Below are 12298 nucleotides of genomic sequence, written 5' to 3'. Positions count from 1 at the left end.
TGTTTGGATGTTAAAAAAAGTTGGGAGAAACTGGGAAGGACAAAGAAATGGAACAGAATGATGCAAACAATGGAACTTGAGGTAGTATTGCCATTTTCTCTGACTCAAATACTGGGCCACACTGATCTGGCATAAGGTCTAGTAGAAGACAGTATCTGAAAGTTGGACTGTTTAGGAAAATCCCAGAGATGTGGTTAGGCAGACAGATCCCAGCAGGTATGACCATTATATATATATATATATATATATATATATATATATATATATATACACACACACACATATATTTATACGTATATATATACATATATATGTAGTTACAGGATAGATTTAGTTTTTTTTTCTTTTTTTCTTTTCTTTCTTTTTTTGATTTAGCCTTTTTTCGATCACAGATCCCTTTGACCATCTCTTGAAAGCACTGAAACTGCTTACCAGTAATAGACTTTCACATAAAGTTTCTGAAAACAGAACGCTCCAGTTTTCTATTCATCTTTCCAGAATATCAAAAGTACTTTATAGCTGGCCCCGCTTCAAAGAATTCAGACAGACCTGAGGAAGCACCTGCGCTGCCAGGTCAAACAGGAGGCCTGGCAAATCAGCTGTCAGCTCAAGTTCTTAACACTCTGACACTATTCTTGGATGATTCAAACCAGGGGCGTGTTTTCTATTTGTTTTTAACTATTTTGAGCAACATACCCCTTTGATGAGCTGATAAAGATACGGGTCACAGATACATACACACACACGCAATTCTGCATACAATTTTATGGGGTTGATGGACTTCCATAAAGTCCATCCTCAGATTCTGGATTTCGTTTAAGTGAAGGCATTCCTGGACTGGGGGTGGGAGGGCAATGACCTTGTAGAACTTTTAGTATAACCGTCTCTCTTATCACTGGGACTGGAGCGGCTTGGATGGAATGAGGTAACCAGACCGGAAGAAACAGACCCCCATAGCCTCTGGACAGGCCCCTCCAGGCTGTCCCTTCCCCCAATTCCCATTCGCGCAGGTGCGAAAACCTAAGGGGCCACCCGGGCGCTTCGGCTCTGGAAGGTGGGGGGAGGATGGACCCTGGGAGCGGTAGACGCGGAGGTGGGGGCCTTCCCGAGGTTGCTTGGTGACCAAACTCTCCGCCCAGATCGTTCCATTTCCTCAGTAGGGGGCGCCGCGGTCCAGAACGTTGCTGACGGACCTCCCAGAGCGGCCCTCTTCCGGATTCCCCCCCTCCGCTGGGTGGTGGCGCGGTCCCGTGACGTCACAGGAGGCGGGGCCAGCGCTGCTGCCGGGTGCTGGAGGCGCCATTGGCGCCGGCTTGGCTTGCGAGCTCCGCTGAGGAGCGGGAGGTTGGGTCTCAGTTACAACCGCGTCTGCTCCTGGTCCCTGGTCTTTCAGCGGCATGGCGTGCGGGGCGACATTGAAGCGGCCCATGGAGTTCGAGGCGGCGCTGCTGAGCCCTGGCTCTCCTAAGCGGCGGCGCTGCGCCCCTCTCTCTGGCCCCACTCCGGGCCTCAGGCCCCCGGACGCCGAACCGCCGCCGCTGCTTCAGACGCAGACCCCACCGCCGACTCTGCAGCAGCCCGCCCCGCCCGGCAGCGAGCGGCGCCTTCCTACTCCGGGTAACCAACGCTGCGGGCTTGGCAGGAAGCCAGGCCCAGGCATTTTTGGGGGTGGGGTGGGGTGGGGTGGGGGTGGAAGAGGATCCTGAACGCTAGGCTAGTTCACTTACGGACCCCTTCTTTGCCCTGAGAAAAGGGAACAGGGGTGCCGCTGGGCCTTGTCGCTTCCGGGGATGGAAGACATCCGGGAGGGGTAGTAGGGCCACAGAGTCGGTTTTCGGTTTTCCTTGAGCTGGGGAGCCTTGAGGAGTGGGCAGAGGGAGCAAGATGGAAATAGCCCCGGCCGCTGGGAACCCTCCCAGACCTCGGAGTCTCTCCTTTCTCCGCTGCCCTCCCCTGTACTGAGCCGCCCTGCAGATCCAGTGGGCCATGGAAAATTGGATTCTGCTCACGAACCTGGCCTTGAGGGTGTGGGGGTTGGGGGCGGGTTACAGGGAAGGGGCCTGAGAACGTGCTGTGAAGCACTGTGCTGGGACTTGTAGGGAGACCTGATTTCCAGAAGTCTTTAGGGATCTCAGGCCGCCCTCGAAGTCGTGGAATCCGATTTCAACCTGTTTCTAAGAGACTGGCCATGTTCTTTTATTGTATGGCTATTGTCTTGCACCATATTTGGCTTGAAATCGGTAGATCGTTAGCTAGAATTTGAGAATCCTTCAACGTACAGAGGCTCCGGAAACAGAAATTCAATTATCCGTAACAGAGATTCTCTTTCAATAAGGCATTTCACACGGGCCAGGGAAAGATGAGAACTGGTGTGACAATAAAGTTAAAAAAAGAAAGAAAAAAACTCAGCTTCTAATCACAGCGCAAGGATAGAGGGAAAGGTGCATCAAAATGAATATTTAGCAGTTTTAAAGGGCTCCCGGAAATGGGGGGGTGGGAGGGTGGCTCACCACTGGACTTTGGCAACTCATTTCATTGTGTTTTTCTATTCCTCAAGCGTTAGCAAAACCTTGAGGTTGCCTTAAAATCTCTCTTTTCTTACCCCTTTCAGTTACCAGTGTCTTTAGCCATTCTTTTCTCCCCACTCGGCATAGTGCATATCCACAATGCAGATTTGAGGCCCCTCATCCTCTCACACCAAGATCTCAGCGGTAGCCAGCCAGGCTCTCCTAGGCACTGTGTCATTTACTCACGTTCATCTCACCACTCCTTTTATCTTGGTATTCAAAGGATTTATCTGCTATAGCCATTTCTTGCCTATTCAGTCTTTTATACATTTTCCCCCAAAACTATGCCTTTGCTTTTTTCCCCCCAGCCCCACTTGGCTGTACCTTATCCTTGACTTCCATCATGATGTTTTCACCTGTTTGCTAATAAATACAATTATTTCTTCAAGTCTTCCATCCTTACCTGACTAACCCTGCCCCATAAGGAACTCTATTCTCTTTTAATTGTCTGATCACTTAATGTTGCAAGGCCTTGTGTACTGAATGAAATAATGTTTGCAAAAGCAGGGGACATAGATACCCTCTTGAAAAGATATATTTTTCTTCCACTGCTAAAGATACCCAAGTTTAGTCACATAATCTTTCTGGATCTCTCTTCTGCAAAATAGAATTAATACTTGGCTCACTGATCTTGATGGATTTTATGTAAATTTTTTATTTCTTACAGTACTACCATCAGATTAATTCTGTGTAGTTTACAATATAGCAAATGCTTAGTAAGTAATTGCTGAATGTATTTGGAAGCCTAAATGTGGCAGAGTGCTATACTGGGGTCGCTGGGTTTTTTTTAATCATAAAATTTAATTTTTGCATGGATTTCTTGGTCATTTTATGTGAAAGTATTTTATTTAAAATATTCATTTGTAAAGATTGATCAGTTATGTTTCTTAATGCTTATTGGAATATGATTCTGACATGGAAGAACCAATATGATTTGTTGCTTTGGCTTAAGTGGAAGATGCCTTATGGATTAAAATGGAAGAATGAGGGAGAAAATATTAGTTGCTATACAAAAGGAATAAAGCCAACTAATAGAAGAGTGAATTTAAAAATCTGACTTCATTTTAAAATATCCTAGTTAACTCAAAAGTTCTCTGAGAAATAGTCAAACTGTTCTTACTGAACTTAAAAAAAGGGGGGGGTTTATGTATTATAGCACTTTTTATGGAAGGAGCCTATAAAATTAAGTCTTTCGTATTATTTAAAGAAACTAGGTGTATACCAGGCATGGAAGGGGCTTGATGACCTCCAGGAGATGTTTGTAAACATGGATTGAGTTTAGAATTAAAACAGTTAATTAATAATTGATCATGACCTGAGGCTTGGAGAATAACTCAGAGATAACATTTTAGCTGGGTCTTGAGTAATGTTAGGGGGAGAGACAACCTCAGATCAAGCAAAGGAAAAGTGTTAGAGCAAAGGCCAGAAAACCCACAGGTTAAAGAAAGGATAGTTTAAGGCAACTGGATTGTAGTGGGAGATGGAACTGGAAAAATAATTTGGGGCCAAGTCTTGGAAGGCAAGGGATACCGTGTTCAAGAGTTTGAATTTGGTCTGTGGCAACCAGAAGCCATTGTAGAATTTTGAAGATGGGCTTAGTTTGGTATAACCTGGAAGTACAATCTCAAATAATAATGGGAGGCAAGAATTTAAATTATTAACCACTGTTAATTTTTTTTTAAATGTCTTTTCCTGTTTTATGTGCCCTTCTTGGGAGGAAAATCACAAATACTTCTTTTTATCCTGTGCATACCATGTTTGGACTCTTGGACTTGCCAGTCCTTCTGCCAGCCTTAATGTTGTATCTTTCCATTTGTTCACTTTGTTATACAGGAGGCGGTTAGAAGTTTATCAAAGACCTTCTGTTCTCACGAGCATTGTCCTCATACTTGTCCTCTCTTGTTTCAAGTCTTTGCAGTTCCTTACGTCCTTATATTGATTCTGGCAAGTATGTGCTTGGAGAATAATACGTTTTGAAGATGAAGCAGAGACTTCATAAATTCAGGGATCTAAAACATGAACTTCATAGTACTCTGAAAGGAAAGGTTTGCTAATCCTACATTGTTCCAGTGTTCAGGCTGAGAATTCTGGAGTTGAGCTATGTGTGGAGCTACATTGAGCTCATGTCAGACTGTATCATTACTTCTGGCATTATTAATGTCTTTGTTGTAGATGCTCACAACTTTTTGGGTAGACATTTAACATTAGTTTTGAAGTACTAGGCTACTAATCCTGAATGATTTCCCAGGGTCATAGTCACATAGGTAGGAAGGAAACAATGGCATTATTAGCAATTACCCCTGGTTTAAAAAATACATGGTTATAGCAACTATAAGAATAATGTAATTAGGAGAGTGATACAGCTTCCTGGTTTTTGTTTTTTATGAGGAAGCTCTGTTATCTGGAAAGTGAATACATGTTTTACTACCCCCACCCCCCCTTGCCAAAATAGACACACACACACACACACACCAGAAAACTTGAAAACCACATCCTTTCAGATTCTGTATTGTCTCTGGGAGAGGCCTTAAGGGTGGTTAGTGATTTGTGTGTTTTGGACTCCCTTTAATAGCATTAGCAAATTGATTTATTACCTACAGAATAGTAATCTGAATCCAACCAAATACTGCCTCTTATAGGATCAGAAAATTTATTGCTAAGCTCTGACCACCCGTTCCAAGCAATAATGTCAGATCTTCTCTTGGTCAATGTCCAAGCTGTGAACCTAATGATTTCTGCTGTCCCCTTCCCCGAAGATCTTAAATCCCAAACAGGACAAGAGTTTCATTGTTAGAAGCCCTTGGGTAGTAAGAGACTCTTAATTCCCTGGTTTGTGAAATTGCAACTCAACAGAGATCAAAAATAGCTCTTTATTAGGTGAAGGATGGCTTTGTTTGTTTATTTGTTGCTGTAAGTTGTCCTAGTTAATCCTACAGCAAACCGCAGATCTGGTCATCATTGTCACAGGAAAAGAAGCAAAGGGAACTATTAATATCTGGGTGGTTTATGCCAAAATAGCTGCTGCCGTATGTAATTATTGAAACAGTGGCAATAAGAGGAAGCACTTCAGGAGCTATAGGAGTACTTTATCTGGTATAAACATTTTTCTTGTTAATATAACATGGAAAGAGGGACAGGAAGCGTGAAGAAGTAACAATAAAGTGCATGCTCAAGTGTGTTTCTTTTTTATTAGAGCAAATTTTTCAGAACATAAAACAAGAATATAGTCGTTATCAGAGGTGGAGACATTTAGAAGTTGTTCTTAATCAGAGTGAAGCTTGTACTTCGGAAAGTCAGCCTCACTCCTCAACACTCGCAGCACCTAGTTCTCCAGGTAAGCATGTTTTAGTGTGCATAATCCATTTAAGACTTTGTAATCGGTAATTAAAATGGTTTCCTAAGCCAGAATTGATTTCATCTAAGTAATAAAATTGGTAAAGTGTATACATTATATTACTACTTATAAATACTTTTAAAACCATGGTCATGAAAGTGCAAAAGAACTGTACTTAGATTGATTTGATTGACCTTCCTTCCATCCAGTTCAAGAGTACCCTTTGTAACTGTAGCATCTTGTACCATAGCCAGTAGCCACATGCAGCTGTTTAATTTTAAATTATTTAACATTTAATAAAATTTTAGTTTCTCAACTGCTGTAGCCATATTTCAAATACTTAACCAGCCACCTGTGACTGTTGTATTAGACAGCACTATAGAACATTTCCGTTATTGGAGAAAGTTATGTGACAGCATTTCTGTATAACATTGACAGGTGGTCAGAGAGGATGTGCTCAAAAATAGCATCTCAGGGTTGGAGGGAACCTTCATGGTCACATAGTTCAGCCATGAGTCCCTGCAAGTTGTCAACAGGCCAGGGCTCAAACACCACCACTGGTAGTGAACTCTGCCTACTTAAACTGTAGAAGAGTTTATTTCCTCACAGAATATTCTCCTTTTAACAGTTCTTAGAGTTAAAAATTGCCTTGATTAAAATTAGTCTCCTTATAGAACACAGATTAATGTTAGCCAGGAGGTAGGGAGAGTGGGGAATTGGGACAAATTGTTTAATGGGTAAGGGGTGTTACTTGGAGTAGTGGAAATATTTTGAAATTAGATAGAGGTGGTGGTTGTACATTATGACTATACTAAATGCCACTGAATTGTTCAGTTTTAAAATGGTTCGTTTTATGTGAATTTCACATCAAATAATTTTTATTTAAATTGTCTTCTTACAACCCAGAGGTCTTGGCTCTCAGACAACACCCTTTCCAATATGTGTATGTTCTTGCACATACATGAGTGATAGATCTTTTGGTCATTGTAACTAGCAAGTCTCCTTAATATTCTCTTGGGATTTTAGTAATATAATTTTGAAGTAATACAATATTATGAGTAGAGAAACAATTATAAATAATTTAACTGGTTTATAGACTAAGAGGGCTCAAGAAACAGATTTCAGGCTGAGCTTTGAGGAAAATTCAGAACTGGGGCAGAGCTGCTGCTTTTATCATGATCAGGAAGCCAATTTCCATCTGGCATCCCAGTGGAAATTTTGGTTTCCAGCTGCAATCTTATGAACATTTGATTTTCCTCAACCTAGTTTCAAAGGGATCAAAGATGAGATGTGTAGTGTCTAATTGTCTCTTTCCTTCATACGTCAGTGACTTAACAGTTTTTTATATCGGGCAGGTCAACTGTTTCTTATCAGAATCACCTGTGTAACTTAAACAATTCCCCAAGCCCTTTTACCCCAGAATTAAGTCAATATGTATCTTTTTTGTTATTGTTTATTCTACAGATAACTATGGTGTACTGCCATGATTAAACACAGGTGTAGAGATCTCCAAGGATCAGGGTGGCTCTTAGGTGTGCTGTGCTCTGCTTAGTTGCTCAGGCATGTACAGCTCATTGCAACCCCATGGACTGTGGGCTTCTCCAGGCAGGCGTACTGGAGAGGGTTGCCATACCCTCCTCGGGGGATCTTTCGAACCCAGGTTTCCCACGTTGCAGGTGGATTCTTCACCACCTGAGCCACCAGGGAAGCCCAAGAATACTGGAGTGGGTAGCCTATCCCCTTCTCCAGGGGATCTTCCCTACCTAGGAATCAAACCAGGGTCTCCTGCATTGTGGGCGGATTCTTTACCAGCTGAGTTACCAGGGAAGCCCAGCTCTTACACTGTGAATCCGTTTTCTCTAATCCAGTCTTTATATCAGCTTTAACCTTTTTGTTCTTTACCAGGTGAGCATTATGTATGGGCTCAGATTATTAATGGTATCAGAACCAATTTTCTGTGTGCAGATAAGCTAGCACACTTGAACACACTTTCTTCCTACTAAATTTGCCGTGTAGAATGAATGTCAGACACAATTTTATGAAACTATTCCATGTATTGTAAAGTGGTGGAAATTACTATTTTTAAAAACAATTTTTATATTCTAGGACTCTGCTTAGTTACCAATTTAGAACTCTATACAGCTGGGATGTGTTATGTAAACTAGATTTGTCGTTTGGCCAGGTTCCTCCTGGATGAAAAAGGACCAGCCCACCTTTACCCTCCGACAAGTTGGAATAATATGTGAGCGTCTCTTAAAAGACTATGAAGATAAAATTCGGGAGGAATATGAGCAAATCCTCAATACTAAACTAGCAGGTAGGCTGACGCAGTGGCTATGACCATCATTAACAGGATTCAGTAAGGATTAATCCTGGTTAGTAAGTGGTAACTTAGAAAAAGCATAAAACTTAATACCAGAGAGTTTAGTGAATTTTAAGTATTAAGTTACTCTTGATTACACTCTTTTAGATTCTAAGCATTTTATTTATACATTGTATGGAAGGACTTTCATTTACATTTTCGAAACAAGATAAGCCAGGCTTTTCTTTCAAGAGTTTTCCATATGAATAAAGGTATTGAGAAGGTTATTTGGACTAGCTGGTGGGTAGACAGGTGGGTAGGGATCATGCTAACCTCCCAACATGTGGTTGGGAAGAGTATAGTCAACATATTCAGACTTCTGGTGGGAGTCCCTTTGTGGATGTGGGAAGTCAGATGTCCTGTGATTTAGAGGTACTTTAATGTCTGGAAAGCACCGCTCAGGCTAGAACAGAGTGATTAGTGATGGCACAAGTAAAGCCTTTTGTAAAAGGAAGGGATCTAAATCAAGAATAGAAAGTAGTACCTGTTTAGTGAGAGAGGATGATGTGATCAGAGAGGTTTTTAGGCAACAACTTCTTCCTATAACATTACTGTTTTCTCGCGTGGTGGCCCACATTACAGAATGTCAGTAGGTTGGCTTTAAATTGAGAACTGTTCACTTAACAGAGTTAAATGAATTTCTTTAAAGCAAAACCTCTTTGATCCTTTAATACACTAATGATGTGTATTATAAGAAGAAGCTATAGTATGTCATTCCCCTCTTCTGCCCCCACTCCAAAATTGTTTGGACGACTTTGTTCATGGATGTCAGACTGCCTTCTGTCTTTCTACTGAGTTTCTCTTCAGAAGGTAACTTCTGTGGAACAGTCTATAGTTAGGTACTGTGGAATTTTCTCCTAGCTTTCTAGCCATTCCACCTCTGTCACTCAATGTGTATGTTGACATTTATAGCAAAGATAAAGTGCAGAAAAGAGCTTCAAGCTTCATGTCCTATAGGAGATACACTAAAATTTGCTGACTAATAGTAGTACGCACAGCTGCTGTCTTGGGGAGCCATTAGCAGGAGATGGAATTATGGCAGGGGTGAGATTATTAGGAAAATGTTAGAGATGATCAGTGACCAAACCTAGAAGCTAGGGATTTGGCTCTGGGATCTAAGAAAAAGGAGTAGATCTCAGAGTGACCATTATAAGGAGGACCTAAGAGTGGGTAATGTTAAATGGGAAGCTATACGTGATTCTGACACTTGATTCTTGAAAAACTGTGGGAGAGTTTCTGGGGATAGTATATACTGTCTTTCCCCTCACAGAACAATATGAATCTTTTGTGAAATTCACACATGATCAGATTATGCGACGATATGGGACAAGGCCAACAAGCTGTAAGTATTGCCAAGTTTTTCATTGACTTTTTCAACTTCCAAGAGCAAGATTTTGACACTGAGTACCTTGTCTCTTGGGAGCAAAAAGTGCCATGAAGTAAAATAATAGATGACATTTAAAGAATACTTATATGATCAGCACTGTGTGGAACCTTTTAAATCCTCCCAAAGTTTATTTAATCCATAATTCCCCTATGAGGGAGAAATTACGACTTGTCCCATTTTAAAGGTCAGAGTGTTTAAAGAAGTTAAATAATTTGTCCAAGCTCATATCGCTAGTGGTTCAGCCAGGATTAAAACCCAGGTAGTCTGACTTCAGTGCCAATTTATTACCTGACTTCCCTCAGAAAGGTAGTTTCAGCTGTTAATTTATGAAAATTGAGTCCTTAAGCCAGCTTATCAAGTGTGTGTTCAGAATTTCTTAATTCTAAAGATCTTGTCACTACTAGTTGCTCAAAACATAAATTATAAATAGCTATATATGTAAACTGAGTTTAAGTTCTTAAGAAAGAACTGTCTTTCTTAAATTCTTGTGAATTTAGGACCTTTTGAATGGTGATTCATATCCTCCATACTGTTTATCACATTCATCATTAGTTAATATTAAAAAAGCATGACCCTATATTTTTAGTATTCTTAACTCTTTTGTTTTTTATTCCTAATTTATAGATGTGTCCTGAAACTTTCTTGCATATCTGGGTACCAGGTTTGACCTCAAGAGATGGCTGCTGTACACTTTTTGCAACTGGTTTGATATCACATTTCAGCTCCAACTTTGCATCCTGAGAACACTTAAATGTTTCTGCAGGTCCATTTTATACAACTTGAAAGACCTTAAAACTTTCTGGTTGCCACAAGCATATCTTTCTTTTCTGCTCATCGAATAAACAGCTGTGCCCTACTGTGATAGATTTTTCAAACAAAAACACCTGGAGCAGCAGTTTAGCAAAAATATGCCCTCAGTGGCACTCAACAAATGGAGTTTCCCCAAGCACAGTTCTGTAAGAAGTGTGTGTGAGAGTGTGTGTATATGTGTGTATGTGTATTTTAAGTTATTATTTGTATTGTGCAAATTTCTTTGATCTTGGGGATTCTGGCTGTGAATTTGATGCACGACAATTATGGTTAAAAACATTTGCTTGGTCTACAGAAGATCATTAATGTTTTGTGACCATATAAGTTGTAACAGTGGATTGTTTTATGTGTAGGTATTATTGTTAAATACAGGGACTGTTTCCAGGCACAAAATATGAATCATAAGTTAGGATGGACATTAGATGTGATTATGATGACATAGCAAAGGTCTGTGGTCCTAGGTCTACAAATGTGTGGTGAGGAATTAGAACAAATTGGAGACAGGCCGTTTGACATCTGATTCTGCCTCGCCGTGTTAGAACGTTACTTTGACTCCAAGCCTTAAAAACCCACGTGGAGTCTGTGCTCACCTCATTCACACGGGAGCTCCCTGGACACTGAACCTCTCAGAAGGAAAAAGTCTCCTCTGGAACAAGAGCATCAGGGTTTGATTGGGAGCATAACAAAGGTGGGCGCGGGCTAGGACAGGCCCCAGAGGCACTGCTGCTTGGGAGGAGCCACTTCACCTTTGTATCAGTTATTAAAAATAGAATTTGGATCCTTTGGTCAGGTTCCCTCAAATTCTTGTAAGAGATGTCCATGTTCAACTGCTTAAGCTTTGTTTTGGCAACCCCTGCCCAAAGTTGCTTACAGACTGTTCTTCACCTTATTTCCAAGACTGAGGAACAGAAAGTAGCCTCTGTTTTGAGGAGGTAGAAGTTAAGTCTACATTTATTTTTTACTGTGACTTGTTCAGGACCACATTTTACAAAATGCCTTGTTTCCTTTATTATTGTTTCTGGAAAGGAAAGTTCTATGAAAATTGTTTTAGTTTGAACATAGACTAGTTTTTTTAATTAAGGCTTATTTTGGGGAAAAAAAAAACAAAGTTTAATTCAAACATATGCCAGTACCTTCCAAAGTAAGGTAATATTCAGAGACAGTTGTCCTGATCATATGGCTTAGAAAAATTTCTGGAATATTCACATTTGAAGATTCCTTATTAATGAATGTCTTTGACTTAAATCTAACCAAAACAACAACATTATTCTTTGTACATTTTCATTATATAGTGTTAATAAGCTTAGTTGCAAACAAATAAAATACTTAAGCTATTTGTTTACCTTGCCTTCTTAATACTGTGATATGTTTATTAATTCAAATAATTTATGTGAGGCTGCTATAACTATTTCTCCATTTCAACATTACATTTAAGATTTAAAGACTTTTTAAAGCCCAGAAGTGATCTTTTAATTATTAAAGAATTATTTTGACTTCATATTTGAAGGGTAATGTGTTTCATCTCTTCTTTGTCCAGGGTAGTCACTTCTTCCTGGAAGAGAAGAATAGCAGTGGCTGTAATGAGTGGCCTTACAGTGGGATAGTCACAGCAAGACAAGGGGAGGGCAGCTGTGGGGGCATCAGACATCCTGAAGGATGGACCAAGAGTGGGGCATGCTGCTTCTCTGAAGCCTTTTTGATACAGAGTCAGTGTGATGTGCTAGCTTACTGCCTCTGGTGTCAGCCCTGTTCCTACTAACTGGCTTCTGGGTGGGAAATAGAGTAGGTCTCTATAAGGAAGAAGATGACACCCTCTCACTGCACCCAGTATTGTTATG

The 12298-nt window shown here is 40.7% G+C and overlaps 1 protein-coding gene across 1 annotated transcript; it reads left to right on the top strand.

The window, feature by feature from the left end:
* Positions 1–1264: 1264 nt before the first annotated feature.
* AKIRIN1 (akirin 1) lies at positions 1265–11802 on the top strand. The gene is made up of 5 exons (XM_020896923.2): positions 1265–1617; positions 5761–5901; positions 8084–8218; positions 9534–9605; positions 10275–11802. Exons 1-5 carry the CDS (start codon positions 1398–1400, stop codon positions 10283–10285), a joined length of 579 nt encoding a protein of 192 aa, XP_020752582.1. The 5' UTR covers positions 1265–1397; the 3' UTR covers positions 10286–11802.
* Positions 11803–12298: the final 496 nt, after the last annotated feature.

This window comes from Odocoileus virginianus, chromosome 5 (assembly GCF_023699985.2).
Source record: "Odocoileus virginianus isolate 20LAN1187 ecotype Illinois chromosome 5, Ovbor_1.2, whole genome shotgun sequence".
Lineage (NCBI taxonomy): Eukaryota > Metazoa > Chordata > Mammalia > Artiodactyla > Cervidae > Odocoileus > Odocoileus virginianus.
Note: the sequence above shows the minus strand (reverse complement) of the source record. Positions and strands in the feature narration are given on the sequence as shown.